Source organism: Ophidiomyces ophidiicola, assembly GCF_022830035.1.
Source record: "Ophidiomyces ophidiicola strain CBS 122913 chromosome Unknown scaffold_57, whole genome shotgun sequence".
NCBI classification, from domain to species: domain Eukaryota; kingdom Fungi; phylum Ascomycota; class Eurotiomycetes; order Onygenales; family Onygenaceae; genus Ophidiomyces; species Ophidiomyces ophidiicola.
This window is the reverse complement of record NW_026054697.1, coordinates 15,533-43,434: the sequence shown is the minus strand read 5'-3', so window position 1 is coordinate 43,434 and position 27,902 is coordinate 15,533. Positions and strand designations below refer to the sequence as shown.

At 44.9% G+C, this 27,902-nt stretch overlaps 12 protein-coding genes across 12 annotated transcripts; 7 read left to right on the top strand and 5 right to left on the bottom strand.

Moving 5' to 3' along the window:
• Positions 1-97: 97 nt before the first annotated feature.
• Positions 98-588, bottom strand: LOZ57_006799 (uncharacterized protein; the record flags this gene model as incomplete). The annotated part of the gene is made up of 2 exons (XM_049255814.1): positions 98-367; positions 421-588. 2 exons carry the CDS (start codon positions 586-588, stop codon positions 98-100), a joined length of 438 nt encoding a protein of 145 aa, XP_049105224.1.
• Positions 589-2,801: 2,213 nt separating this feature from the next.
• Positions 2,802-3,361, top strand: LOZ57_006798 (uncharacterized protein; the record flags this gene model as incomplete). The annotated part of the gene is made up of 3 exons (XM_049255813.1): positions 2,802-2,916; positions 2,972-3,028; positions 3,075-3,361. 3 exons carry the CDS (start codon positions 2,802-2,804, stop codon positions 3,359-3,361), a joined length of 459 nt encoding a protein of 152 aa, XP_049105223.1.
• A 1,746-nt stretch (positions 3,362-5,107) lies between these two features.
• Positions 5,108-5,551, top strand: LOZ57_006797 (uncharacterized protein; the record flags this gene model as incomplete). Its single annotated transcript, XM_049255812.1, has 1 exon — positions 5,108-5,551. One exon carries the CDS (start codon positions 5,108-5,110, stop codon positions 5,549-5,551), a length of 444 nt encoding a protein of 147 aa, XP_049105222.1.
• Positions 5,552-6,092: 541 nt separating this feature from the next.
• On the bottom strand, positions 6,093-7,454 carry LOZ57_006796 (uncharacterized protein; the record flags this gene model as incomplete). The annotated part of the gene is made up of 1 exon (XM_049255811.1): positions 6,093-7,454. The coding sequence occupies one exon, from the start codon at positions 7,452-7,454 to the stop codon at positions 6,093-6,095; it is 1,362 nt and encodes a 453-aa protein (XP_049105221.1).
• Positions 7,455-7,933: 479 nt separating this feature from the next.
• LOZ57_006795 (uncharacterized protein) lies at positions 7,934-9,211 on the top strand (the record flags this gene model as incomplete). The annotated part of the gene is made up of 1 exon (XM_049255810.1): positions 7,934-9,211. The coding sequence occupies one exon, from the start codon at positions 7,934-7,936 to the stop codon at positions 9,209-9,211; it is 1,278 nt and encodes a 425-aa protein (XP_049105220.1).
• A 426-nt stretch (positions 9,212-9,637) lies between these two features.
• Positions 9,638-10,150, bottom strand: LOZ57_006794 (uncharacterized protein; the record flags this gene model as incomplete). The annotated part of the gene is made up of 2 exons (XM_049255809.1): positions 9,638-9,670; positions 9,719-10,150. 2 exons carry the CDS (start codon positions 10,148-10,150, stop codon positions 9,638-9,640), a joined length of 465 nt encoding a protein of 154 aa, XP_049105219.1.
• Positions 10,151-12,551: 2,401 nt separating this feature from the next.
• LOZ57_006793 (uncharacterized protein) lies at positions 12,552-15,831 on the top strand (the record flags this gene model as incomplete). The annotated part of the gene is made up of 6 exons (XM_049255808.1): positions 12,552-13,566; positions 13,616-14,182; positions 14,229-14,582; positions 14,628-14,682; positions 14,750-14,776; positions 14,823-15,831. The coding sequence occupies 6 exons, from the start codon at positions 12,552-12,554 to the stop codon at positions 15,829-15,831; spliced, it is 3,027 nt and encodes a 1,008-aa protein (XP_049105218.1).
• A 3,246-nt stretch (positions 15,832-19,077) lies between these two features.
• Positions 19,078-19,608, top strand: LOZ57_006792 (uncharacterized protein; the record flags this gene model as incomplete). The annotated part of the gene is made up of 2 exons (XM_049255807.1): positions 19,078-19,296; positions 19,366-19,608. 2 exons carry the CDS (start codon positions 19,078-19,080, stop codon positions 19,606-19,608), a joined length of 462 nt encoding a protein of 153 aa, XP_049105217.1.
• A 3,135-nt stretch (positions 19,609-22,743) lies between these two features.
• On the bottom strand, positions 22,744-23,389 carry LOZ57_006791 (uncharacterized protein; the record flags this gene model as incomplete). The annotated part of the gene is made up of 4 exons (XM_049255806.1): positions 22,744-22,870; positions 22,920-22,937; positions 22,988-23,008; positions 23,058-23,389. The coding sequence occupies 4 exons, from the start codon at positions 23,387-23,389 to the stop codon at positions 22,744-22,746; spliced, it is 498 nt and encodes a 165-aa protein (XP_049105216.1).
• Positions 23,390-23,595: 206 nt separating this feature from the next.
• On the top strand, positions 23,596-24,307 carry LOZ57_006790 (uncharacterized protein; the record flags this gene model as incomplete). The annotated part of the gene is made up of 2 exons (XM_049255805.1): positions 23,596-23,763; positions 23,813-24,307. The coding sequence occupies 2 exons, from the start codon at positions 23,596-23,598 to the stop codon at positions 24,305-24,307; spliced, it is 663 nt and encodes a 220-aa protein (XP_049105215.1).
• A 1,417-nt stretch (positions 24,308-25,724) lies between these two features.
• On the top strand, positions 25,725-26,195 carry LOZ57_006789 (uncharacterized protein; the record flags this gene model as incomplete). The annotated part of the gene is made up of 1 exon (XM_049255804.1): positions 25,725-26,195. One exon carries the CDS (start codon positions 25,725-25,727, stop codon positions 26,193-26,195), a length of 471 nt encoding a protein of 156 aa, XP_049105214.1.
• Positions 26,196-26,567: 372 nt separating this feature from the next.
• Positions 26,568-27,325, bottom strand: LOZ57_006788 (uncharacterized protein; the record flags this gene model as incomplete). Its single annotated transcript, XM_049255803.1, has 3 exons — positions 26,568-26,897; positions 26,945-27,139; positions 27,185-27,325. The coding sequence occupies 3 exons, from the start codon at positions 27,323-27,325 to the stop codon at positions 26,568-26,570; spliced, it is 666 nt and encodes a 221-aa protein (XP_049105213.1).
• Between the last annotated feature and the right edge of the window lie 577 nt (positions 27,326-27,902).

Sequence of the window (27,902 nt, the reverse complement as noted above, 5' to 3'; positions counted from 1 at the left end):
TGGACCCTTCAGAATAACCCATCTTTGGGCACGCTGCTGAACAACACAGATTGTAGCCTGAGACTAAAGTCTTTACGCCATTTATCGTCGTGAGCCTTCACACTTTTCCCCTCTCAAATTGGACAACAATTCCTCCAGCTTGTTTCCCCTCCTCCATGCAAAACTCCATAGGTTTCGACACAAACAGCACTTTGCCCCACTTCCAGTCAATAATAATTTGTTTTCCGTCTTGCCTTAGACATACTCTTGGGTTATTGATCGACAAAAGTGGAATGATTAATGTATCGTATTGGGCTCCAGCGTTGAAAATCTTCGTTAACATTGCTCCATGCGAAAATAGGATGGGGGTATTGTGCAAGGATTTTTTCTACGAAAACAATTAGACCTACTCTACCAGGTGCACGTTTCCATATCACACACCTCTTTGTATACCCTGATTGCCTCTTGCACGATTGGCTGGCAAGCAAGAGGTAGGTCGAATCGCCACGACTCGTTTTTTGGGTGGTCACGGAGAAATTTGTATATTGCATGAATTGCTTCGTCCGCAACGGCTTGCGATATCGTTGGTAGTTGTAAATATTCGATCATATTGTCAGTATTTTGCATTTCAACTCTTGAGGTTGGTTAGCACGATCGCGCGTGTATCCCAGATCGCTTACTGGAAATAACCCAAGTATTTATGCTTAAGCATAAACCGATTTTCAAAACCGCAGGCCTCCTTTATAACGTGAACAATTTTCGCTTGCTGTGACGCTGGAGTTAAGGTGACGATGAGTGTGGCGTAAATTGGATTAGTTCTTGAATGAGGGGCAACACCAACCTCACGTGAGAGGTATATCTCCAATAAAAAGACTGTGGAATTTCATTCGCGCAAAATATGTCTTGTTCATAGCAGATATTACGGGGTCATTTCGCTGAGAGGCTATCTTTAGATCAAAATATTAAACTACTCCCACCATCGCCAGTATGTTTCGGCCTTCGGGTGTGAATTGTGGTACTTACAAATGAAAGCATGATTAGGCATTATTGGGTGCCGTTGGCTGCCTTCCGCGGTCCAAAAGGCTGTTGGGCATCTACCATAAATCATATCATACTCAAGAGGCGTTACAAAAATTTTACTTCGCACTGTATGGATGATATTTTATTCCGCATATTCCATTATGGCAAATGCAGATGCAGCGGGCCGTCGTTGCATATGTATGCATATAGTTTTCAATGTCAAATTGCTGCGTCAGCCATGTGATTTGCAGCTGAAGTCATTCGGGTATTTTCGGAGTAAATGTCGACTAGAGAGGGTTACATAAGCTATCTCGATATTTCTCCTTGATAAATCCTTTACAGCCAGAAAAAGAAAAACTACCCATATGGGCTGCAGTTGCATATGTAGGCACGATGAGCATAGTTTCCGACTGTCCCTTTCCTACATGGCAATCAGAAACACCAAGTGGAGTTGGTTCACCTGAATGTCGTCCTTGATATTGAATCAATCATGAAGGTTTGCGTTAGCGAGACAAACTCTTCAAATTTGTTGGAAATCGTCGCGGCGCCAACCAGCAATTTCAGAACTTTACTAATACGGATTGGGATATTGCGGCGCAGAAATATTCATTCTGTGCCTTAGAGATTTCTTTCCTGCCAGACAGTCACGTGATAGCGAGTTGGCTGCAACTATCTTCCAATAACCCCTTTAACAAGAGGATATGCAGCCAAATCAAATAAATTTCATTTTGTATCTGATCCTCCAAATTCAGCAGCCTTTTCTACAATGTCAAGATGGCCGAGCTTTCTAAAGCTGACCGCTTGATCATTGAGAAATTTTCCCTCCAGGACTCGTTAGACCATCTTCACGAACGTCTCGAGGCAGCTGACCGAGCTTCAGCAGACACGGTCCCTGATACAGCCGATGATAGCAGGAAGAAGGGCATCACGATGCGATGCCAATCCAGCAATAAATCCTTCAAATTCCCTGCAATGATTGAGATATAGAGCGACGTGGTCCGGGGGGATCAGTTGCGGGCCAAGCTGTGAGTACGGGTACAGCCGCGGTATGTACGGCTGTAGATACCGGCTTCAAATACCGTGATCTAAAATCAGCTTGCGAGCAGACCCACGATTTGGTGCACATTCGTGCGTTAGATACTAGTACTTTCCGTCGTAGGCCTCGGAGCAACGAGTTCACCACTGCTTCCCTTTCCCTACCCCTTTATCGTTCTCGTCTGAATCGAGAGATAGTCGAAGGACGATCGAGCCATATCGAGAAAAGCCATTCAGCCACATAGTTACCACTCCCGTCCTCCCTTCTTGTGTCTCGACCCGCTCATTCAGCTGAGCCATTTGTATTCCCTATTTCACCAGCTCATGATGTATCGCGGTATTTAGTCTCAATTCAGCTTTCACTGGTCTGGCTCCTCTCCACTTGTTTCTGCTGCGTCTGGCCTATCAATGATAAGTTTCTATGAGCATCCATTTTCCCCAAGTGAATTAAGATCAATAAAAAGATGAACCCTTAACTCCTAAAGTGCTGGAGAAACGTTTTATGATATTTTCGAACGAATATCATTAAGACTTCAATCGGAGTGCCGAGTCTAGCTTGCACTTCTGATTTTGGCGTGAGGTTGAAGGCAGGGTTGCAATCTGAATTGAGATCGCAGCTCCATTTTTGCCTTTAGGTGGCCTTAATCAACACAGCTCAAACAGAGCCAGACTAGTTATAAACGTAGGTTTATTGAAAAGGCTCGTCTCATACAATATGGTTAAGCTCTGTCAGCACCTCTAACTTCAAAACACAAACACTGCTCAACATGGAACAGAATGAAATCTCTACGCCCAAACTGCCTGGTGGGAATACAAAACCCTATATCGATAATACTGATGAAAGTGATCCAAGTTTGTGGGGGTCACCGGAAGCTCAAGAAGGTAACAGTGGTATCAAATGCTGAGTTTCACATATACTGATACTAACTTGAGATAGTGCTCCTGAACCGAAAAGATGAACAAAGTGATAAAAACACAGCACTGGAGGATTCTGGTATGCTGACCAGATCTTTATTTTGAGCCTAAGCTGATTATTACAGAATCTGTTACCTCTAAAGCAACCGAATGTGATGATGATATTTCCGCTCAATTTACCGGGCTCTTTTCGGGTGAGGACTGGGAATATATCTGGGCAGCTACTAGCGATCGCATACTTTCTGTCGGAGACAGAGAGCTAAAAAACAATAAAATTGTTCGCTGTGTGCTCTTTGAGGCCAGAATATATCTCCCCGACCACCGTATTCCGGACAACGCAAAACATTGGCTGAGGATGCAGGACCTACTAAAGAGAGTGGGAACGTCAAAGCGTCCTCGACCCTACTATTGACTATATAGTTGTGTTGGATAGTCCTTCTAGCAGAAAATCTATCGAAATTTTGACTAGAGTAAAGTTACCATGGGGCTTAATTACTGGCGTTCCTATCTCAGCTTTTGGGTTTAGGGTTGTGGCTCAACAACAAGACACCACCGGTTAAAGTTTATTATATCTGGAAGGTACTACGCGTTGCATCGTTGACAGTAATACTGTTGACTGTTGGCTGTGGATAGGACTGGAATTAGCTGATGTTTTGTGTAATAATGAGACTAGTTACCGTGATATATCATGAGCTGGCTAAGCATCAGAAGCCTAGAAAAAATACATAGAAATTGGATATATTTTGAAATTAAGATTTTATGACCGAAGAAGCAACCTGCTTGGATTTCAGGTGGGGGGGTGGGGAGCCTGTGGGCGGGCCGTTAATGGCAGTGAATGCTGACATGGCTGGCAGGTCGTAGGAAATTGATTTGTATTGGGGGGCGCGGGTGAATGAGATGGTGCTTCTTTTACAAGATGAGTGCCTGCTTTACATATATATAGCTCTATGTTTTCATGTTTTCTACGTTGTGTTGTTGCAGCTGTTCTTTTCATTGAATGCCATCCAGCGGCCCGTCGTTTTTTTATTGACAGCTCAGCTCAATGGACTTCTAACTTATAGATTAAGATTAGTTAACGTAATTCCCCAGCGAGCGAGCCACGAAAATCAAACGCGTAATCATTTAATTCAATTAACCTCTTCAACCCACAATAATGTCACCAATTTGTGGTAAAAATGCAATAAACTCTATAGAAATAGAGGGAAGGCTTGAATTAGCAATATCTGCCATTAAAAAGCAAGAAATTTCCTCAATTCATGAGGCTGCACACCTGTTTAATGTGCCTCACTCTACTCTTACCCATCAACTAAAGGACCAGCCTCCACGGGTGAATTTACACGCAAATTCACAAAGATTGACCCAAGTTGAAGAGGATAAGCTAGTTCAATGGGTTCTAGATCTAGCTAAACAAGATATACTTGCTGCAAATGAGAAAGAGAAGCAAAAATGCAATAGATCTAGGCACCAGATTCAACATGACGGAGGTTTAACTAGAGAAGAAGCTCAGGATCTTATTATTCCACCTGCTGAGGCAGCTGAATTGCCTGCTGTTCAACATATGGAGACTCTACCTCCAGTCTCAGCACCACACTCACAAGCTCCACCATGGTGTACAAACTGTCATATTGTAGGGCATACAAGAAGAAGCTGCCCCAATTCTGTATCCAACTAGTTTAGTATAATTATCTGTTGTTGGGTGGAGATATTTTGGGTTAAACACAATTTAATTACTATATCATGATTTTCGTGGCTCGCTCGCTGGGGAATTAGTGTACGGTCAGCTGATTCAGCTTATACCTTATGTAATCGTACTAAACCTACCGGCTCAAGGTGAACACCGAGCCGGAGGCGAGGTGGCAGGCTTGTCTTCGGAGAATGATTCCTTACAGCCGATCCAAACTATTGGATGCGAGATAATGGCATTGCGATCCAAATTAAATACAGGCGAGCCCTTGCCCTTTTGCTTTCCATTAAAATCAGGTTGCGATCCAAAATCAGATACCACTATAGGTTGAGCAGCTCTCGTCTTAAAAAATCAGATGAAATGGGTAACAAAGTTTGCTCGCAATCCCGACCATCCTGCGCAACTACAAAAGACCTTGTTGTTAGCCATGGTTGCAAACACTGACAGCCACTCTAGAATTGTCCTTACCTGAAAATGAGTCAAGATCACAGCAGAGACAATAGAAGCAATCAGGACTATCCCTGCGAAGATATTACCCGGCCTCAGTTTACTCCGCTGCCCGCCATTCCGGAGATTTCAACCCTTGACCATCAAATCTTCCTGAATGGAGGGACTACCTCTAAACTCGAACGGCTACCATCACGGCTGCAGTCTCATAAAAAGAGATCCTCATCCTTGTACTCTACCGATCAGCTCCACGATCTGTCGTATGAGAATTCATACCTCAGGGGAGAACTGTCGCGGCTCGAGGAGTACCGATATGCACTTTTGAAGCTGAAGAGCAAAGTTGCCTTCATTTCCGAGATGATAAAAGAGATACTGGAAGGTACAGAAAGGAGCTTGCGGGATACAGACAGCAGTTACTTGAAACTCTACGGGATAGAGGCGGACAAGATGGAGAGTGGTGGATTTATTTGAATGTTCTTTGTGCATGCCTAAAATGTCAACATATGTTTTCTGTATTCTATCACTTAAATTTGTTTCCTTTTTGAAAGGGTCCCCGGAAGCAAATCTAGGCGCTTAAAACATCACTCTATTTGAACCATACATCATGGTATGATGACTTCTCCGGTGATAGCCTTAAAAGTATTTCCCAAGTTTTGAGCAAGTTTTCGCCTACAAAAAGTGCTCTCAGTTGTCTTCCATGTCGTATACTATACTGCATTATTAGTAGTCTAATTATATTCTGCTAGGTTTATGAAATTGCTATTGTAGATTGTGAATAAAGCAATAACAATGAAATTCGAGCACCTATCTAAAAATAAACTCAATTTGATCCTAAGCATTCATATGGAGCTAAAAAGAAAAATGACCACTAGTAAATAGCAGAACAAGCTTGGTTGAGCAAGCTTGAGTCGGCTATACCATGTTATACACTGTTGAATAAGAGTTTGGCAAGCTTCCTCACACTATCCTGCTCTAAATAGCGTGACTGGTTTTGGTACATTCCTGCAAGCTTTCATAATTCTTTGTTTGAAAAGTGCTCATCATCACTATCAGAAGATTTGAAAAGGGACCTCTGTTTCTCCAGTTGCCGTTCCAAAAGGCGTAGACGCTCTTTCAGCTCGTGGTTCTCCTGCATGAGCTCAGATTTTGCAGAGCCACTGCTCTTAGCGTAGGGGGGATATTTTCCAGACGGACGGAGACGGTCAACCGAATACCCGCTCAGGGATGTTCCCCCAAAGTGAACACTTCTCTCTGACGCCTTATCTGTACTCAAGTTGTACTTCGACTCTCTCTCCTCCGCCATTGTATAGATCATCCTATCAGCCACTCCTTTGTTTCGTACAGCTCGACGGAACCCACCTCGAGTCTCCAGGGTAACTGATCCATCTTTGAATTGGATAAGCAATTCGGTCCTCGGGTATTTAGTCCTTGATGATTCTGCGCTGGGAGGGCGAATATGCTGGAGAGCGTCATCATTTGCGTTGTAGGCTCGTGGGATTCTCCACCCGACAGCAAGGAGTTTGTCAATATCTTTCGCTGAAAATTTCCATGAGTCGCCGGATGTCTGAAAGAGCTGTCTATCCTCAGTGCGGATTCGAGGTACTGTTTCTTTGTCAAACTCATGGTAGGCCATAGACTCAATTCGATGCACAGAGCGACCCCCCCGTTTATATTGGACAAAACACTCGATATTGTATTTCCCAGCCTTCCACCAGTAGAGAACTTTGCATTTGTCCTCCCTTGTGAATGTTGGTCTTGACCTCATCCTCAAAGATTGGAGATCATATTCTAGCTCGTTAATTTCACCTGAACTTCCAGCGTCTGTTGGCGGAGCACTTTGTTTCCCTAGAATGCTCTCAGCCCAACTTACATCCAAGTTCCAACCTTCTGGCAAGTTGTGCATCTTGTTGAATTTGGCTAGGCTTGCCTGGAGAGTTGCAAAATCACTCCAGCCTTTTTTGGCGTCTATCGTTCTTTCTTGGAACTTTTTCACCGTTTTAAGCCATGAGTTTCGAAACCCATTATAGGTTTGAAAATTGATAGTATCAATATCAGTAGAGGACCATTCGTGTCCTTCTGCCTTGTCTCGTTCTCGGATGGCAGCGTTCAATTGGTCGAAAAAGCGTTTAACCAAATCAATAGTTATTACAGTCGCATCCTGAGAAAATATGTCCGGTATAGAGGTACTTGTGTTGCTGCAGTGTTTACGAACAATTTCACTAACCCAGGGGCGATCCTTGGGCTTGACGGGTTTGGGCCTCTCGTCAACGATCGAGATACCATCTGACATCTCAATATCACTTCCATTTTCCAATTCTCTGACCACCTCAGGACTCTTAGCTTCCTCTGTTTCCTTAAGTGTTTTTCTCCCCATGCTTGACTCACTTGTGGGTCTGGATTTTGGAGGTCAAGGAGACTCTATTTATAGCGTGCTGACATCGCTATCGGATCGTGATCAATTTAAAAGAGGTTTCTAAAGATTTATCGCATTTCTTCCAAGCAGGGTTGCCAATCTAAAATAGAACTAGGCCAGGAAATAGAAAATAGAACCCATATTTCCTGCTATTTGGGTATAGGTTGTTATATTGGAGGCCACTGTAGATATCGGCTAAGAGGCCGTAATGAAATTTCTTCCATTTCCGGAATCGTAGCTTTCAGTGGCGTTTGGGAAGGAAGAAGGGCATGCGATCCCATCAATGCGCGCCTGTCTAATGTCTGGAAATCAACTCCTAAGTCGCAGTTCAATTCTTGGCTGGCCCACGATACTTGTAGGTGATTGGGTCACTGATTTGTATGGGATTCCAGGGCCCGCTGACCAGTCACTAGTAAAACGTTAAATTTTAAACGGTCGTAATGGATGAATCCTCAACAACAAACCATTCTCAAGAGCTTGAATGGGTGGCACATTGCTTTCCCCCACCGCCTGAATGGATTTTCGAGCCGGATATCAAAAGCGTAAAGCAGGCCATTGAGCAAATACGCCCCCATCCAATTATCAAGCTTCTGGCCCAAGATGGATTCATCAAAGTCTACAATGTGAAAACAGATCAACAATGCCTCACTCTACGAGTGGCTAGGCCGACCGAACACAACTACAGAACCGTGAGCGAAGTTGCAACCATAGATTGGATACGGCGCTCGGTAACCCTCCCCGCACCACGAATCGTTGCATACAGCACAACGCCCCATAATTCGACCGGTTTTGAGTGGATTCTAATGGATAAAATACCCGGGAGGCCCTTGTCCGAGTCCTGGCGAGCAATGACATATCCGGCCAAAGAGACACTGGTGCGACAATTCACCACTCACGCCTCCATTACATTCAGAAATAAATTCCATGGCATCGGGAACATTTATCCGGAGACGCCAACATCTGGCGGTTTTACCGTCGGTCCAATTGCGTTTACAGCTTTCTTCCTAGCTCGCCAGATGCAAGAAACTACAAAAGGCCCCTTCTATTCTAGCAAAGATTGGCTTCTGACCATCTTGCGCCTTGCGGAGAATCCATCTGCAATTACCAAATTCGCAAGGCGGTCCGACCTGCAAAACAGTGAACAACTGGAACTGGATGGCGCAGAGTCGCGCCTGACAATCATCAAGAGACTTGAGTCCTTAGTGTGGCGAGAGTTTCCAGACTCCACCAGAATTGCCGAGTCAACGATGATTTTTCACCAAGGTCTGAGCCTGCATAATATATTGGTGGACGGCGATGGCACTCTTGTTGGAGTGGGGAACTGGGACTGTGCATCTGCTTTGCCAGCCTGGAAAGCATGCTCCTTCCCTGCATTTTTAGAAGGTCCTTTCCGACCTGAAGCGCCTGACTTGAGTAACTATGAGCTCGACGCCGAGTCACATTATTGGGATCATCTTCTGGAGCATGAGCAGACAAAATTGCGCCAGTATTACCTTGATGAAATGGAACGATTGGAGCCAGAATGGGTAGAGATTTTCAGATCATCTACTTTTAAGAGGGATATTTTCATTGCCATCAAAAGCTCCAATGGAGATATTCTTGAGGACTGTATTACAGAGTGGCTGGACGAGGTCGACAATGGAAACCCAATAGCACCAACTTTGAGCGAGAGGATTGCTGACCATGGGCTTTTTATTAAACTTAAGAAGTCAGTATAGTTATCAATTTAATAAAATTTTAGACAGTTACTTTTTGGACCTAACGAATAGCTATAAAGTAAGCGCAGTCTCAAGACTTCCACTTGAAGTTATTCGCTGATAGTGCAGTGACTACACCTTTGAATTGGCACTCAGTGACATTTGCTTGACCACCGAGACTCTATGCAGTAACTCCGTACCGCCCATCTGTTTCACTGGGGCTTTCCATAGGCCAGCCCGGCAAAAGGCAAACCCCATGACCCTGTCCCCCAAGAGCTGGCGCAGTCCTCATGTAATCGACTTGAGCTCAGAGAAAAGCATATTCTGTCAATAGTATGTCAAGCCTATAGAAAAAGAATGTCTAATTGAGTCTTATATATATCTTTTGACTCTTGGATCTAGCGCAATTCCATGCTGAAACAGATAGGAGACCTGAGTGCACGGTCATCAAACTTGAACCGGGAGTGGATAAACCTTTTCCTAATCAAAAATGAGCCTTTGAAGTATCAGGAGTCATGGGAGCCATACCAGGTAGGCTTGCGAAGGTGGAAATGTGCCATCTATAATGAGCCGCTTTGACTTGTACTGAAGTTTACGGCTCTCTTCCTGCCATATCTGACCCCCTGACTCCAGTCCTAATTCCACCAGCGAACAGTTAATATTACAGTGACAGTCTGCTTCGTATCGCTGGAGCATTTTCCACAGTGTTTTCCTTCGGGAGCGCCGCATATTTTCGAGGTCTGTTCGGTTACAGTTTGGCATTAAACCTGCTGACCGGTTTGCAAGAAAATACTTCTCAACTTGCAGTAATTCTGGTGCCAACTTGTACTGAGCAATTACCACAGAGATCTCACTGTAGCACTGGAGGGAGTAAAGTGAGAGTTTATTGACCAATGACTCCAAGCGTCGACGTCGCTTTCGTTGAATGCGAGAATTCAACTTTAGGTCCAGGGACAGCATGATGGCAAGATTTTAGCTGAAATAAATGTTTGGCTATTTATGATTCAAGTGTGCACCTTTCTTCCTTCGTCCGCCATGAAGAGAATGGGAGTAAGATAAGTACTATCGGATATAGAAGCCAACTTCAAGCGCTATTGTGACTCTTTGTGGAAGAAATAGTCTGCAATATGGACTCAAGTTTTGATATCTGTCCTGCAAGATCACAACAGATTCGCATGTCTATTCGGACCGCAAGCCCGTTTTGGCTGTCGCTAGGCCTGTGATAGCTCCATCTCCATTTGGTTGTCCTTTTGTATGCAATGTTTATTGTAAAACCATTGCCTCATTGAATGAGGCCAGAACTGGTAAGTAGCGATACAAACTTGCTAAAGACAGTTTGGTCATGACATTCCTCGAGAATGTTAGTGGATTTCTATACGGGACTCATCAAATTGAGAGCTGACCTGGACTATTGAGACCTCAATCCAAGTCACAAGAAGATTCCCATTGCCTGAGAAGTCAGGTATTGAAGTAGAATTCTGGTACTAAAGAAAAGCAATAGTTTGAATCTAACAAGATAGAGATACAGGAGGGCTGGTTAAATGACAGCCCGGGACAACAAAAGAGTGTCGAATATCTCCAAAGTTCTAGACTTAGTGCCCCAATTGATTGCCCTTCGTAATTTGAAGCGATTCCCAATGCTCTTTCTTCAATTTGTCAAGTTTCTGGAAATGGTACACCCAAAGGAGCGTTGTCGCCGTAACAGCCACACACCCTGTGACTGTTGAAGTGACAACTGCCATAACCGACCAGTCCCCTCCCCGGGCGGTTAAAACATTAACCAAGGTGGTAATCAACCCCGCAATTGAATTTAAAAGATTTGGCCTACTACCGGTTAGCCCTATTATTGATGAAATAGCGACAGTGTGCTTACAGAAAAAGCCGGTTGATGAGCCAAAGATAATTTTTGCGCCAAGTCCAGCCCAGGTAGGCAGTTCCCAAGGCTCCTAAGAGAAATAGAAGACATGCGAAGGCCAGCAATGGCGGGTTCTCAATAGTATTCAATACTACGTGCGGTGGATCTGATTTGTCAAGATAAGTATGGAGTGTTGTTGATTTCTGAAGAGAGGCAAAAGTTCCTGGAAGAATCATATATCCTGCGAGCATCACCCAGTTTGACAGCCCTGCGTAGACATTGTGGAACCAAGGGATGCTGTCAAGACCCAAGAGCATTTGCATATACTCAGTATCTGCCATTTCGTCTCATACCAGGCTCAAAGCTTCATGACGAAATTTTTGGCTGACGGCTAGCGTCGATATTGAAGTATTAATGCAGCAGCACACCTAAATCGGCTTGCGAGTTGTACTTGGGGCACACATCCCAATTGATTTCCCTTGAGAATTTTACTGAGGTCATACCCGGATGAGCTCTTACTAGGAAATTGACTACAAAAAAGTTCCGAAACTATTATTTCAAGACTATGATCACCAAAGATATGGAGGCCTATTATAGACTATGATTTCGATCAAGGTGAAGAACCTCGATAACCCTGCAAATAGGGCCTTGGAGGCCCTGATTTGACTTCACCGGCGATGATTCATTTGCAAATATCTTTCAAAGAAATGCGCTTTCTCTGGCCGTGGATGGTGATTTTATTTATATGATTGAAATTCTCAAGGGTGGAGCTAGTACATGAGCTCTGGTGTGGGTAGCGAGAAAGACCGCCCAGATATGGTTAACTGGCTGCTCAGAATTGGTGCGAATGTTGACTATATTGATATTTTTGGTCGCATTTATCTTTAACGTAACTTCAAGATAGAAATATTCAAATTATTTATTTTGTGTTGCTTTTTGGCATCCAAGATGGTTCAGCTCCAAATTTGATCGAGAGAGGTTTGACCCGCATTCTGCCATGCTATTTTGTTGAATATGCTGCGTATATATAACTACTCGCTCCTACCTGAGCCCTATCCCTAATCGAACACTCTCAGAATAGCCAAAATCCAATGTTCCTTGGGCGCAGCATTTACTAGACATCTTAGGAGTTGACTTTGGTGGGATCAAGGTCTACTCAAGGATAAAATTCGCGTAGGTGGGGAGAGAAAATATATCAAGCCATCTCCTCAGTCAACTACGAGGACTATCAGCAGGATTGATTGACATATGCGTAGGTGTGATTCAGGCTACTAGGGGTTATATTCGGGTATTAGATATAGCTACAAAGGTAGCAGACCTATTAAGCGAGGTGAGCATTCTCCCTCCAAATATCTGCTCCAAGAAGAATGATGCAAGCCCATCCAACAAAGGTATAATGGAAGTGCGCGACTAATTTTCCGTCCCAAACTTAAAAAATATACTGACCTATAACACAACTCAATCTCCCTCCAAACCGACACAGCTAAGTTTTTCTCCTTGAACATGATGGCTAGATCAAGGTCACGAGATACTGGCTGGCTAGATGTCATGCAACTTGGCAATGATAGTCACCTCCTTGGTGATAGAGGCCGTCTTTCAAGCATAATCAAGGAGCTTAAAGACCCGGCACTGCAGATGCCGGCTATTCTTCTCTTTCTCGGATCAAAAACAAAGGACAAGGCGTTAAAAATTTTATTTCCAGCTAACAATATCAGACGGACTAGATCTGATGCCCTCATCAGTTTGCGGATTGCAGTCGGGACGGAAGACTCTCCTAAACCTGTGCTGTTTGCTGATGGCGACCCATTCAAGGAGCTCAGCCACCTCCGCCACAGGGATGACTTTGAAGTTTCGCATAGATTCGCCTGGTCTGTGCCGCAAGGCGAAACCTATTTATCATTTCTTTACTCTCGACTGCTTTTGCCGTTCTGCGATGTGATCTGTGTGTTTGGTGATGATTTCAGTAGCTCCCTCCACATTTCAAACTATCTGGCCTTCATCAGCCAGACCGCACGAATTGCTTCCACTTTCCCTGACGATGTCAAGCCAACAGTCCTGGTGATTTTCGCCTCTGGTTGCTATCAACAGAGCGAATTAGAGAAGCATATTTTCGTGCAGTATGAAGCTTTTACAGATGTGTTTTCTGAGGTAAAAATAATTGTTTTGCAAAACCCTACAAGCAGTCAGACTTTGTCGGCAACTCTATTCAGGCCACTGCAGTCACTGCTTCAACACCATATAGAGAATTCGCATAAGCTTCGGCTCTCCTGCCGTGCTTGTTTCTCGGCATTACAGTTCGAGGCTCTGTTTGCGGCGGCACGTGAACACGTGGCATCCACCGTTGAAGCTCCTTTCAACCATATCATAGCTATGAGAAACAGCCATACAGTTTGCGCTGGACTGCGTGATAACTGGTTCGAGTACTTTCGGCTCGGTGTTGGAATTGGTATCCAGGTTGAGGACATGCTTCCTTCCCTTGCATCAGCAATGATTGCGGACCACTACACGCCAAGAATGCACTGTGAGATCATTGGTCCTATTATGGAGTTAAGAAACTGACATGTGTTCAGTGTCAGACCCAGAATCTGTTTTTGGAAATTTGTACTACACCCCACTTTTATTGGCACTTGAACAAATCCGGAACGAAGGCTTGGTATCAGACTTGGCACCAGAAACCTTGTGCGAATTTACAAAATCTAAAGCAACTGCCTTCTTTCTAACTCTGGAGAGTGGTGAGGCTTCCTCGCTGGAGCTTCATCGACAACAAATCGCAACTCAGACCAATATATTTAGCACGCTAAAATCCAACAGAATCTGTCTTTTGTGCCTTGCAGGTCGGCGACCTCAGCATCGGTTAAGTTGTGGGCACAGCTGGTGCGATATTTGCGTGCGAAGGTATGGCGAGGCCGCCTCCAACATCGAGTATCAATTTACAGTGCTTCAATGCTATCATTGTTTGTCTCGAGTGCCTCTTGTTGTCAATCTTGTCCCACCGACGAAGAATATAAACATTTTAGCCATTGATGGTGGCGGTGTTCGGGGAGTTGTCTCGGTTGAGATTCTGCTTTGTCTCCAGGAGAAGCTGGGAATATGTCCGATTCAAGAACTCGTTCATCTTATTATTGGAACTAGTTCAGGTGAGTAATGGCCGTTCTACTAAGCAATCCAAGCTTATATTCGCAGGAGGATTGATTGCTGAATGCTTAAAAACTCGTCGATGGGACCTTGCTACATGCTCCCAGTTGTTTAGGCGCTTTGCGCGACGGGCCTTTAAACAAAGACGGGGGTTCCCTTGGCTTGTGCCCTTCCGCTGGGTTACTTGGTGGTTAAATGATGGATGCTACGATCCCGCTGCAGCCGAAGCATGTTTGAAGGAAACATATAGCCAGTCGGATCGAACATTTGACGCGGTTGCTCTTGCCCACGGCTTAGTATCAAAATGCAAGGTTGGGGTCATTGCAACAGACATCTCAAAAAAAGCGTCAACATATGTTTTTGGCAACTTCAATTCGTACTGCCATGAAGACGGCCCACACGGTACGATAGCTGTGTTTTGATTTTGGAGACAAACTAATTAAATAGGTTTTGAGATTGTTCGGCCCGATCTTGATAAAGATGAACCTTTTCTATGGGAAGCGTAAGTGCAAAAATCATTTCTAGCATTGTCTCTCTTGTTTTAGTCTTCTTTTTGCTGACTTCTTCAGAGCCCGTGCGACAGCAGCACCGCCATTGTAAGTTTCCCGGTACCGTGCGAGACAAAACATTAATTTTGCATAGTATATTCCCTGTGGCATACATTCTCAATATAGGCTCGTTCCAAGATGGAGGTTTGAAACATAACAATCCCAGTGGGATAGCTCGAGAGATCAGCCGTTGCATGTGGCCATCACGCGGCGCGCCTGCGTTGTTGCTCTCAGTTGGGTCCGGGACCGAAGCCGATCTGCCACAGCAAGAAAGCAAAGCACTATCGAGTAGCGCACAGATTCTTGCGGCGCCCCATTTTCGGAATATATTCAAGGATGGCATGGGCCGTCGAGCCCGAGATGCGTGGCTTTCGTCCATGGATGGCGATGAACAATGGAGCACATTGACAAATCAGTTGAGCGAGGAGGAAAAGACTCATTATCTTCGGCTCAATGTCGTACTAGAAGGTGTACTTGGAGGTATTGATGATGTTGAAAAAATGGATAGCTGCCAAGCTCACGTAATTCTTGATACCCGGCTGCCTAGGCTGATCAATGATGCCTTTTCAAGGCTAATGGCGGCAGCTTTTTATTTTGAGCTTACAAGCCTTCCAAAGAAGGAAGCAGGAAAGTATCTATGCCTGGGCACCATCCGATGCGAGCCATCCATCCAACTGGTTCTCCCACCGCTTCAACAACTTCAAGGTATAGAACCAATGGCTTTTGCCACAGACGACATGACGCTTGGGCAGTTTCATGGTAACAGCGATATTTGCAATATTTGCGGCCGCTTTTCCAAGACAGTTTCCTTCACAGTGAACCGCTTGGATGAACCAATTGCAATATACCTCAAGTTCAAACGATATAATCGTGTGAAAATAAGCGGTTTTAGAAACCCCATAAGTTTCTTTATCAGTTGCCAGCACCTTGATGCCGTGTTTGGCACAGCATACCACGATCGACCAGGTACCCGCCCCTGTGGGTCGTGCGACTTTCGAGAAGCGCAACTCAAGAGGCAATTTGTTTACCCAAAAGGTAAAGATGAAAGAAAGCGGAAAGCTGAGGAAGAGCTTAGAGGAGAGATTAAAAGAGCCAGACGCTAGATTTGATTTTGTTTTTCTGTGTATTATAGATCAGTTACTCCTGTTTCATATCAATCTTATAGAGTACCCCTATTCCCTCTCGGCCTGAGCCAATTTGCAGATTGGTCAACAGGTCCAGAGTTTAATTATTGTTGAACTGCAGTCATGTGGCCAGTTACCAGGCGACTAAGGGCAGGATTGCCGTATTCGTGCACACCAACACTAGTCAAACCCTTCGACCATGGTACAAGGTCATCACCCAAGCTGGGAGGCAAACACGCACCTCCCAATGAAATAGAATGGCAGTTTGCTTTTGAGGTGGAATTGCCAATGAAGCATCCTATCTTGCAAAGTTCAGATTTCGCTTGAGGAGCCTGAAAAATGAACTGCGACCCCATTACATCCACCAAACGCTTACGCTTATTTGATTGCGGAAAATGATGGGTCCTGCAGCTTGGACACTCGATCAAGAATGCTGGATAGTGTTTCAGATGGAACTTTGCACATTCAGTATCTTAAATGCCCTATCATGGATATGGCAAATTTTGTTTACTGTCTGTCTTTGAAGCCTGAACTAGCACGGGCCCTGTCATCACTCCGCTACACGGATAGGTATTGATGTGGCATGATATGTGATGCCGGGAATGAATATGTCCAGATAATAGACCCAAACTTCCACCTTTGCTGCATGGAAGTTTTAGGACCTCTTTGAAGACTATTGCATTGTTACAATTGTGACATACTCTGTAGCTTGAGAGAATTAAGAAGGGTTGTGGCACCACATGACATCAATCCAAGTTGAGTCATGAAGCTGGATCTACATGATGGAATTCTTGGGCTGAGTTGAAGTTACCAGCTGGCTCGCAGGAGTTTGGAATTATTGGAGATGTGCAAGAAGCAAAATATCACAATGCAATTCTTCTATTTACAGTTCATCTAACAGGGCGCATGAACTTCATTTCACAATTCAGCCCTCCGGCTAACCCAGCAAAAAACACTTTTAAGAGCAAGACCTACTACCCAACTCTGTACCATTGTGAGAGTCAATCTTGCTGTATGAAGATCTAAACTCCAGATCCATCTTACAAGTTCTATCATCACCCCACTTCCCATACACCCTAGAAGTAAAATTGGAATACGTGGTGCTGAGATCTCACAGTTTTGAAGAACCAAATGGCCTCTGCTTGCGTAAAATGATGCTGCTGTGATGGCAGTTGAAATTCTGTCTGCAGATATCAAAACAGGCAGGCGTATTTTCCCGAAACCCGAATTTAGAACATGATTCCCAGCCATTCCGAGGGTGAAACCTGCTATCAACATTCCTCCATAGCCAACACTGGCGCTGAGTAGATTCAGTACCATTGTTTCTGTAAAGCCGTTGGCAGTGTCACTGGAGATCTTAGCCTTTAAAGCCCATTTTGAAATTTAGGTCCATACCTATGTCAAAAGCCAGCTGAGCACTCTATTAGAGATTTTAAACTTGATGGAGGGTTGATCTGACAGCAATTGTTCCGGTGCTGGTGGGTCATCCTTTGATGGCCTAAGGTATCAGGTGAAAGATATATTGAGGACGATGCAGACCAAGGTATTGTCTCTTTACTATTATAACAGACAGAAGATGACTTGTGCTTTGAGATCTCCCCACCTCATAGAGCGCTTATTGATCCACTGCTCCTAGCTTGGTTGTTGAAGATCCTTTTTTCAAGACCTCTCACCAAAGATAACTACAAACCAGAAAGAACATCGCAATTGGCTCAGATGTCTATTTCCGATCGCAACTCCATTTTTGCTCGCAAGCAGGAATTTAGAATTAGATCGCATGTCAATTTCAGATCGTGACCTCGCTTTGGTTTACAACTTTCAGAATCAGCTCGAATGCCTATTCAAACCACGGCCCTCCAAGATGGGCGAGGTGTTGAATAGCACCTCACAAAATTACAATTCTGGCTTGGTGTCTGATTCAGCTTGAGGTCCAGTTCCATTGAAACAAAGGGTGGGTTTTGGGCGTTTTGACAACCTATCCACTTAGCAATCACACAGAGCTGCCCCCTCGGCAGCTCTGACGGAAAGTACATCTCAAAAAAGCAACAGCTTAAGGCAGACTATTCAATGGTCATTGTTTCTGAATGGCTATGGAGTTGCTGATGGCTAGTTCAGGTTCCATTGATTTTGGTGTGCGAGATGGGAAATGGAATTGGGGTGGGGAACCAACCCAAATGGGATGCAAGTGCTAGCAGCTTTTAACAGGTGGGACTGGATGTAGCAGGAAATGCCGCAGTTGGTACGTACAGGGTAGCCGTTGACTAATTCAGGGGGCTGGAGACTTGAGTGGGCTCCATAATACAATAAGTTGAAGGGGGTGGAAGGGGGTCTAGATGGCCGATAGTTTCAACTTTAACAGGTGGAGCATAAGTCTCTTGTATGTAGTCCGGATTGGCTGAATGGATGGGAATGTTGGAACTCAGTTAAGCGTACATACGAAGTTAGCTTGAAGCCAAATCAGACCTCCATCGAATAGTTATCTCCAACCTCCAAAATCTATGACTTAAGACAGCCTAGACCAGCCTGTTCATCTCGAAGGTGGGATTTGGGGCGGGGGGATCGTCTTCCTGTCAAGTTGCAGCTTGGCATGGTTCAGTATATCATCACGTTAACCACACCACCGGATCTGAATTCTAAAACGTTGCTGCTATCCCAGAACCACTCGCACCTCCCAGAAACACTATCCTTTGCTATTTTTTATTATTAAAGCTGGCGTCTTTAAGCACGATTGAATCTTTGAACCACTTAATGCATAATGGCCGGTAGGTACCAATAATATAATGGGGTATGGCGCTGATGGAGTTTTGCAGCTGAACGATTACTCTCCACTGAAATCACACACATCCGCCAGATTTGCCAGGAAATTGACCATCGGGCCCAACAGCTGCACAGGAAATACCATGAAAAGCTGGTGTTTTTGAACTATGCCCAGCGGATATGTTTGAACCGACTCTTGTACATTGAAAATCAGCTCAGGATTCTGGAATCACAGAACTGGGGCATTCCGCCGGACAACCCATCGGAGCCCAAACACAAGCAAGAATGGCCAGCTGGCAGGGGTACTTGAGTGGGGCTTTTACACTGGTTTCCTTGTTTTCTTGGCGGAGGGGAGAAAGGTTATAGTGATGAGACCATAAATTCTGTCTGGACTGTGCATTTGTACGCATATTCTAATCCACCCTATTTTTCAACTCTTGCACCACGCCTTCTGCACCTTCTATAGTTATGGGAGGACCTGACCCTTACCGTGCGTCTCGCCAGCAGTTCAACAAACGTTCAACAACAGTTTTATCCAAGGCGATGGAGCTGGTTCAGAAATGCGATGCCAAACTGTATCTGCTGATGGTCCACGAGCGTGGTGTTTTTGAGTACAACTCGACTGTTGACCCGCTTCGGAATGAATGCAATCCTGACCCCGAATGGCCGCCTCCAGTATTAGAAGTGGTAGGCCATTTTCTCTCGTACATAGCATTTTGCATGCATCTCGTTAACTCGCCCCTGCTTGCATCATAGGCAAAGGTGTATCCAAATGTTCAAAGATCCAGCCACAGCTTGAGAGAATTCAAAAAGTTGAATAAGCATCAATTGGCGATAATACAGCATCAAAATGAGGCTGTCGCGCGTCGAAAGGTTAAGGCCCATAAAGCTGCTCTGCGACGAAAGTTGGTTGTCCCAGATGCTCCAGACCTGGTGACTTCCAGGCACTGGAATAACATAGATCAGAAGGAGAAACAAGCAGAACAGAAAATCCGCTGAGCAGAAGATTTTTTGGGGACTATAGCCCAGAGTAAACAGATGGAATTGATGCTTTACTTGTCTGTCTTTCTTTCATCCCACAAGGATTGGTGATATATTGGTAACTCTTAGATTTGAACCAGTCACTTTCATCAAGCCTACATAACAAATGGTGCCTGCCCTCCGTACTCCTGAGAAGAACGATAAAATCTCCAGACAAGAATCCAAGCTTAAGCTAAGACTTAGGCTTGAATTAGTATTGGCGGCGTCGTAGCGACACAGTGGACGGAGCCGTGAAAGCGAGCAGGTCCAATGACATCAAGTTCAGGTCACAAATCGCCAGCATCCCAGATCAACCCATGTAGTATAGCCGCTGTAGTAGGTTTCGTAGGCCAATTTCTGATCACAACCCCAGCTTCGACTTACACTACAAACTACAAATATAGCTTGCATGTTCAATTTGAGCTACTATGTATTTCCCCCTTATGCAATCAAATAGCTGTTGAAGGCTGCAATCCTATGAACACATAATTGAGTGCTGCACCCCAGAGCTGAAACCATGTTGGAATGTAGCAATGGCATTACTAGCAACAGTGGACGCATTCTGGGAATGCAGACTTGCCTGATTGGTGGTTCGGGATCAAGTTACGGTTCAACACAAGAATCGCTAGGCAGCCAGAGTGCGACGTCCATTGGATTTCAGGATGGGCGCGATGGGCTGAAGCTGGAAACCGGGTTCGGACCTTAAGTTGGCATGCATCTAGCGCAGGCACAAAATAACAGCTCAAAGACCGCAAGGCTGTTTCCAGTCACGAACAGGGAACACATTCGCGGAGGCCTACTTTGATACCTGCACGGGAGAAAAATTGCAAACAAAAATTGGCCCCAGTATGAAATTTCAAATAGCATAAGCAGCCAATGGCTCGGAAATTGCCTATCCAGTGATCAAATCGGCAAATGCATAGCCTCAGGGGTAGAAGCCGCTTCAAGACAACAGTGTTGATGTTTTCATGTATTGCTGATAGCCATCGCATTGTATACAGCTGATAAGAATTTCATCCAGCATTGAAGAAATAAAACTGGAGACTAAGATCAAGTTGAGTTTAGACAGGTATGTGTACATTTTGTTCTTGGTAGAGGAATATTTCCTGAACTTCGCGGCATTAAGAACTATACAAATATCGAAAAACACATGCATATGCATTTTTTTAAAGGATTTCTGGCTCAGGAAAGATCGGTAGAATGTAGCAAACTGTAAATCGGAATTACAGTACTTCCTTTTCCTAGCTCCGGTTGTGCAATACAGACATCTGTCTTTTGCTTACTCTTTGGCTCCGTTATCAGCACGTCGCTGAGGTGGCTGGGCCCGGTAGGTGGCCCCGATGTCCAAGCAGGAAAATGCCGGGCATGATCAAGAGAGGAAGATTGAGCTTGAGCTTGGAGTTCACCGGACGCATCGTACATACCGAGCACAGACCACTCCTTACGCCCATTGGAATAGTGATACAAGAGAGAAGGCAGTGGAATTGAACTTTTAGGGTGCTTATATCCTTGAGAGTGCTGCGTGAGTGTAAGTTGAAGAATTGGCCCTTTGGATTGGTGCATGCGCAACTCACAGGGCCATTGGCTGTAGAACGAGTTAAGCAGGAAACTGGCTGTGGGGGTATTTGTATATGATAGGGCAAGGCGGCCTGAGCTGCAGGCTGGTGCAGGCAAAAAATGGGTGTGTTGCTCTGAGAGTTTTCACGACAATGGGCGAGAATATTTGAAGCAGGCGTGAAAATGCAATCTTGATCGGATTTCACACAGTTGTTGCACCGGCCATCCTGAGATGTGGGGTTGAAGCCCGAGCATCGGATCTATATTTTGGTTATGGGTTGATCAGGTCTGGTGTGGCTGAAGATGTAACAGACCTTTCGCCGCCGGCATGAACAGCAGGCAATTGCAGTTCGCATAGGGTATCGTCGCGGAGTATACATCACTATGCACCCTTGCTCTAGCCTAGTGGATGCAATATTCAAGGTGTGAAGGGAATAGAGATAATGTTAGGAAAGCTGAGCAGAAGCAAAGCCGCCAGAGTGAGGATAGGTTAATGAAGGAAGATGATTTGAAGAAAAGGGAAGAGAAAATATAAATTTGGCTCCAGAGATGAGATAAATTGACCTGGCAGCCTGCAGACCATACTCTTATAGTGTGCTCTTCAGGGTAGAACCACACCCATCTAGCAGTGCCAACTTACCGTTAATACGATGGGCGCCAGATAGATTGACACGAGTCATGCTCTGGAAGCTGACCAGGCCTGTGTCGAATACTGCCTATACGGGTGGTTTGGTCGGTCAAACACCTCTGACAAATTCTGGCTGATTCCCTGCAACCAATGCCCACTCGCATATGCTCTTGGTCATGTTATTGCCGGGTAATAATCCAGCGTGCCTTTATTGGCAAAGACAACACCGTATCACTCTCCACTAAGTATGTCTTAGCGTCAAGATCCCTTCACTCTCCCACCTCAGGGAACAGGCAAACCAGGGGAAGGATACCGAATGTCCCTGCCGGCTGGCTGGCCCCTTTGGGTTGGACTGGCCGGCGGAATGCGCCGGGGATGTCCCAGTTCCGTAACTCTAGAGCTGATCCTCAAGAGCCGGTCAAAAGTATCCACCAGGTATACACCAGTGGTGCCAGCGGCTGCGCCCAGTGATCAAGGCACTGGCCCCCGGATTCACCCCATGTCGCAAAGGAAACAAAGGAAACAAAGGAAACAAAGGGCAGAGACCCAGCTGTGTGGTAAATACGATGATGCATTGAATCACGTCACAGTGTGATCCGCCAGGCTGCAGATGGAAATCAACGCTGGAAGATGATCATCTGGCCCCAAAACCTCATCCCTGAGGAAAGAGGCTGGTTGAAGTCGCCGCCAAACCGTGCAATTGGGGCTTGGAATTAACAATTGTCAAGAAACCGAATCATTTTCATTGCGACTTCAAGTTGCGCTTAACTTTGAGTTCCAACCCCGTGTTCCCCGACAACCCGACCAATCCAGTCATTTTGCTCCACCCATTCAAAGTCAAAACCAACGTCAGCCATCGTCTCTTTCGCTTCCCCCAGCTCTCACCCAACACCATGCCCAAGCGACGCTGAGTTCCCTGGTCCAGGTGGTCAAAACCGCACAGCTGGCTCCTCCGGCAAATCATACTCATTCTCAGTAAGTTGTCTGGTAACATTGGTCATGGACTTTGCCCACACCTCCATCTTTGCATTGCAGTTCTCTAGGTCATAAACCTTCCTTTTTCTAGTGTTAGAATTGGCCAATAAAGCCATGCACCCGAACTTACTGAGCAAGCTCATCAATTCTATGCGACAGTTAATATCATTGTGGGCTTTCAGGGCTTGGAGGCCTTACTGAGACTGGAGTTTGTCAATTCTATGCGGCAGTTAGCATTCTGATGGGCCTTCAGGTTTGGAGGCCTTACTGAGACAGGATTTTATCAATTCGTTCCTTCTCTGAGCATTCACGTGGATGGATTCCAGTCTCTAGTAATGAAGGCGCAATATTTCCCGGTTGTAAGTAATTGTGCTCCGATCGGCCGCCAGATGTTGGCATGTACAAATTTCCCTCCTCCAGTGGGTAGGCTGTGAGTTGCCCGCTATTTGAAGGGTGCGGTGGACGCCGCTGTCGACGTCGTCGAGTGGTGTTTCGGTTGGGGGTGTTGCTCTGGCTGGCATTGTTTTCCTGGTTCAAGTCACTGCCAAGTGCCGTAGTGTTGGCTATCATCATATCCCAAAAGTTCCCGTCAGAGGCCATGGTCACAAGATGTTTACGGCATAGGGGAGCCTCGGCCAATTTTGTTATCTTTTTGCTGTAGATTTGGAAGGGAGAGGTATGGGCTTCTACACAGGGCTATATAGCTCATTTCGGGTTACAGGTCAGAGAAATGTGCCATCAAAGGCTCGCAGCACGGAAAGTTTCTTTCCCGCTAGAAAAGACAGAATTGCGCCCCCAATCCTACCATGCTTTTTGGACATGGTTCCATCATTGATGACGCATGGCTGGCGATACCGGTGTCTATAAAAGGCCTTGTCTCTTCGATCCGTGCAATCCTTACCTGTCTCGTGCTTCTGCTGTTATTTCATATTCCGCATTCCATCATGGTGGAACCACGTGAAAATCTATCTCCCGTAGGGTTATATCCTGTGGTTGAATTCCTGATTGCTAATGCAATGTCAGATGTCTCCTTTCACTGTCTTCGAAGACGCCGCGGTCTCATCTCCAGCCGAAGCCCAAACTCAGACTCTGCGGTACTCATACTCACAGCTTGGCCCGCAACTGATCCCCCCGGACCACGTGGCCCTATATCTCAATCGTTGCAGGGAATTTGAAGGATTCATTGCTGGATTGGCATCGCATCGTGACGCCCTTCTTACTGCTTTGCACGATGTGAGGGCGCAAAATGCGATGCTTCATCAAATGGTCACATTGGAAAAAAGAAAGAGACTTGGCTATGAACTTGATACTGCCTCACTGCGCGCCGAAAACCAAACTCTGAGGAGCATAGTCAACCATATCAGTCCAATTATGGCGGGGCCCGGTCAACCAGCTACTATCCAAGAGCTCTTTTTTGCCTCACATCAGCAGGAGGCGGTCATCGCCCGGCAGAGCAAGACCATTAGTCAGTGCAAGGAACACGTTCGTGAGCTGCAGCTGGAGCTATCGCGGGTATAACACCAGAACAATCTTCACCAAGCTTTGAGCAACGAGTTTCAGTTTTCAGAGTCTTGGGTGATTATGATCTGTATTTTTGAAGCTCTTTTTCCGTATTGTACGATCCTTCAATTATCTAGATCCAGTATGAGGCTTGTCGTAGGCCTTAGGTAGGTTATTTGAAAATATTCATAATCCTTGCATCGCTCCCTTGAGCTTGACTTGACGCACAAATCCATTAAAAACCTGGCCAGAAATTCTAGATGCTACATTTGACCCTAGAAACCGCCTTGCTTGGGAATTTAGCCCTTTTCAAAACCATAATAAACTTAGTTTGAGAAATTTTATGTTATTAGATGAACAAATGATCCCCTAGCTAAGAATCAAACAAGAGTATATTGTAGTCTAGCCTTGAACTCAACCAGCTCTCTACACATGTTCCCTCTCTTGTTTGATACAATAATATACCCAAACGGTGTCCCTTTGCAGTTTGGCTGATTTCTGGAAACTGTACAGTCAAAGTAGCCTGACTGCCGTGATGACCAGAAATGCAGCCACTGCTGCAGGCACTTGCCATAGCTGACAATTAACTGCCTCCTTGAGCTATAAACACATTGGCAGCCGCTGGAATTTATATCAAAATTGAATGGTGAGAAAATATATATATGTATATATACAAGTTGTGCTCGCTCGCTACGCTCGCTGCTTATCTTCTTTATTACCTAAAAGTACTATAGGATTGACTCTCATATTGGTGAGTTACTTGGCGATATGTCCAAGAAAAATCAATCGTGCTACCCACAGGAAAAATCAACAGAGGAACCAGTAGCTTGCTGGCCAGAGTCCATCCTTAAAATGTTCTGAGAAGCAGAAAAAGGTGAGTTTGAATATTGTTTAATGATATGATTTCGGCCCACATCACAGTGCTAATGTCATAGTTACGTGTCAAAATCGGATTTTTAAACCTGAAGCGAAAACCTCAGTCTTTCTTCTACCCATATCGTGACTATCCCGAAACAGTAGCTTGAAAGTGGATTGCAACTTACATTTGATATAGAAGTAAAACTGGGTTGTGCCGTGCAGTAGACCAGGCAGGGCGCGACTCAATCTTGATTCAGTCACCGAACGGACAAAGAAAATAGTCATGGGGAGAAACTGGGTTGCGACGCGCTTTTGACTTGCAAGTGAGTGACTTGTGGGAGGGTGCAAGCAGCAGGATAATCAACAAAGGCCAAATAGATCAGAATACGAGATAAGATACCAACCATTTAACAGGAACGGACCATTTTTGATCATTTTGCAGGAGTCACAATTTAGTAGTGTTAAGATTCCTGTTTAAAGTTTATTTAGCTAACTACTGCACCACACCTTTGTACACCTCCGCAGACTTCGGGAATAAAGAGTATATCAAAAGAAACAGGAAGCTCCAAATACTATTATGCTTCTGCCCCAAATGCCACCGAAACCTATTGAGCCACATCCCTTAACAGTCACAACTTCATCACCAGGTAACTTGGTACACTCAAAATCAATTGGCCAGCTTCAAAATGAGTGCAACCAGCTTCGAGCTATAGTCCGGGGATTTGAGGGTATCGAAGTCATGTATAGATACTTGCTCAACCGAGAGTCCACCGCCCACGCAATTACAAGGGATTGTCTTCGAATTGAAAGAGTCAACCATATGGAAGTTGCCAACATGAACAAGATGCTGCAGCGCGAACTCTCGCAAAAACAAGCTGCTCAAATTGCCCGAGAAGTATTGTTATACGAGAAGCGCCATCACCAAGCAGCCACAACAAAACTCTACCATAAACAGAAGCCAGGCCCAGAGAGTCTCAGGAGGCCCCATATGATGTGCGGCAAGGGGAAAGTTGAAAATACGGGAGAGCAAAGAGAACGCAAAACCTGAAGCTTTTCATTGTCCTCTTTGTATTTTGTGGAATTATTTCATTGCAAGTTTACTTCACAAACCATAATCACTTCCTCTTTTCTTGATTTGGTGTATACTTTAGATACTAGTAATTTCCGCCGTAGGCCTCAGAGATATGCGGGATTTGGAAGCAAACATTTTGACTAACTAGGAAACCCTCCTTGGCTATATAGATACCTGCTATCCAAGACAACTCAAGATGAAGATATCTTATGATGAATCCTTTATCTAAAGATCCTCCGGCACTCAACCAATTGTGGGTTTTGGAAAAATTTGCAACAACTGTCTTTACTGGGGCTGGGGATAATATCCCAGAAGTTACACACAATCTGCAAGACAATCTAATAATGTTCAACTGACTGAATTCACTTTTACAGCATCAGGTTCCCAGAATGGGAACTTTGAAAGCGCATCGGCAAGCACTTGATGATACCGAGTCATATTTTCTTGGTAAGTTCCAGCAAGTATTCTCCAGTAGCAAGTATCCTGCTCCAAAATTTCAATCCTTGCTTCCAAATTCTCTTTGGATAGTCTGAGGGCGCTGATCTCCGCTTCCAAAGTTTCCTTCTCTAATGCGGCTGCCATCTGAATATTTTGTATAGTCAACTCTTCCTTCAAGTTGTCGTTTTCCATACCGAGTCTAGGAAGCGATGGACATGTCGATCGACAGAAATACACATTCTGGCTATATTAGCCTAGAGCAGGTAAGTAAGCTTCCTGAATCTTACACGAGAAGGTATTGCTTGAAATGATTTCCCCACTTCCTTACTCAGAAGTCTGACAGCTGAAATTGGGTGTTCACTCAATTGTTTCGTAAACATGTGCTGTATTGGTGTCGACACATCCCATGTATAAGGATCATTGAAATTCGGAATCAATCTAACCTTCTCTGGGTTGATACAAATCCCTAAGCGGTTTTCTGGCTATCATGTTACTTGTATACCACCAACGATGGCAAAGGTACTTACGGATATGTTCGGACAATACTTGTCGACAATCCTTCCTACTCCCCCGACGTTTTTCGCTTTTTTCACAAGGCATATTTGATCATCTTGACCAGGTGAATACTTATGTGGTTTTTCAATCTGGAGCCGGTTATATAAGCGCATATTGAGACTTCTTGTTGACATCGGATCGCAGCCCCTGTTCTGGAGCGGTCCCTTGACTTATTGATAATTTTTGAAACCTGGCCAGAAAGTGCATCTCAAACCACCACCATGTATGTCATCGACATATATACGGCATCACTGTCGGCAGAATTTTCTTATGCCTATTTTTAACACGAGTCATTGCCTATTTTAACATTTGACGACAATTGTGCCTATTCTACATCCTACAAACCCTATCGGCCTTTTCTTCCTCCCGATTTCCCGTTATCTCGCTCATCTCTATATCCTCAATCGTCAGAGATTGATTGTTCCCTGGAAGCCGCTGAACGTTCTCATTCATCTTGCATATATGGCAGTGACTGTGTGCTGCGTGATCTTCCCGCGCTCGATACTGGGTCCTATAAGTCGCAGGGCAGGGACGCTATTATTTACTAATCTGGGCTTATTCTCTGGTGGAATACATCTAAGCTTTTTCGCAAATGCTATGGGAATCTATTAGCATACGTATAGGAAGATTCACCGAATGATAGGCTGGATAGTTACTTGTTATGAAGCCTGGCGTTCGGTATGGAACTTC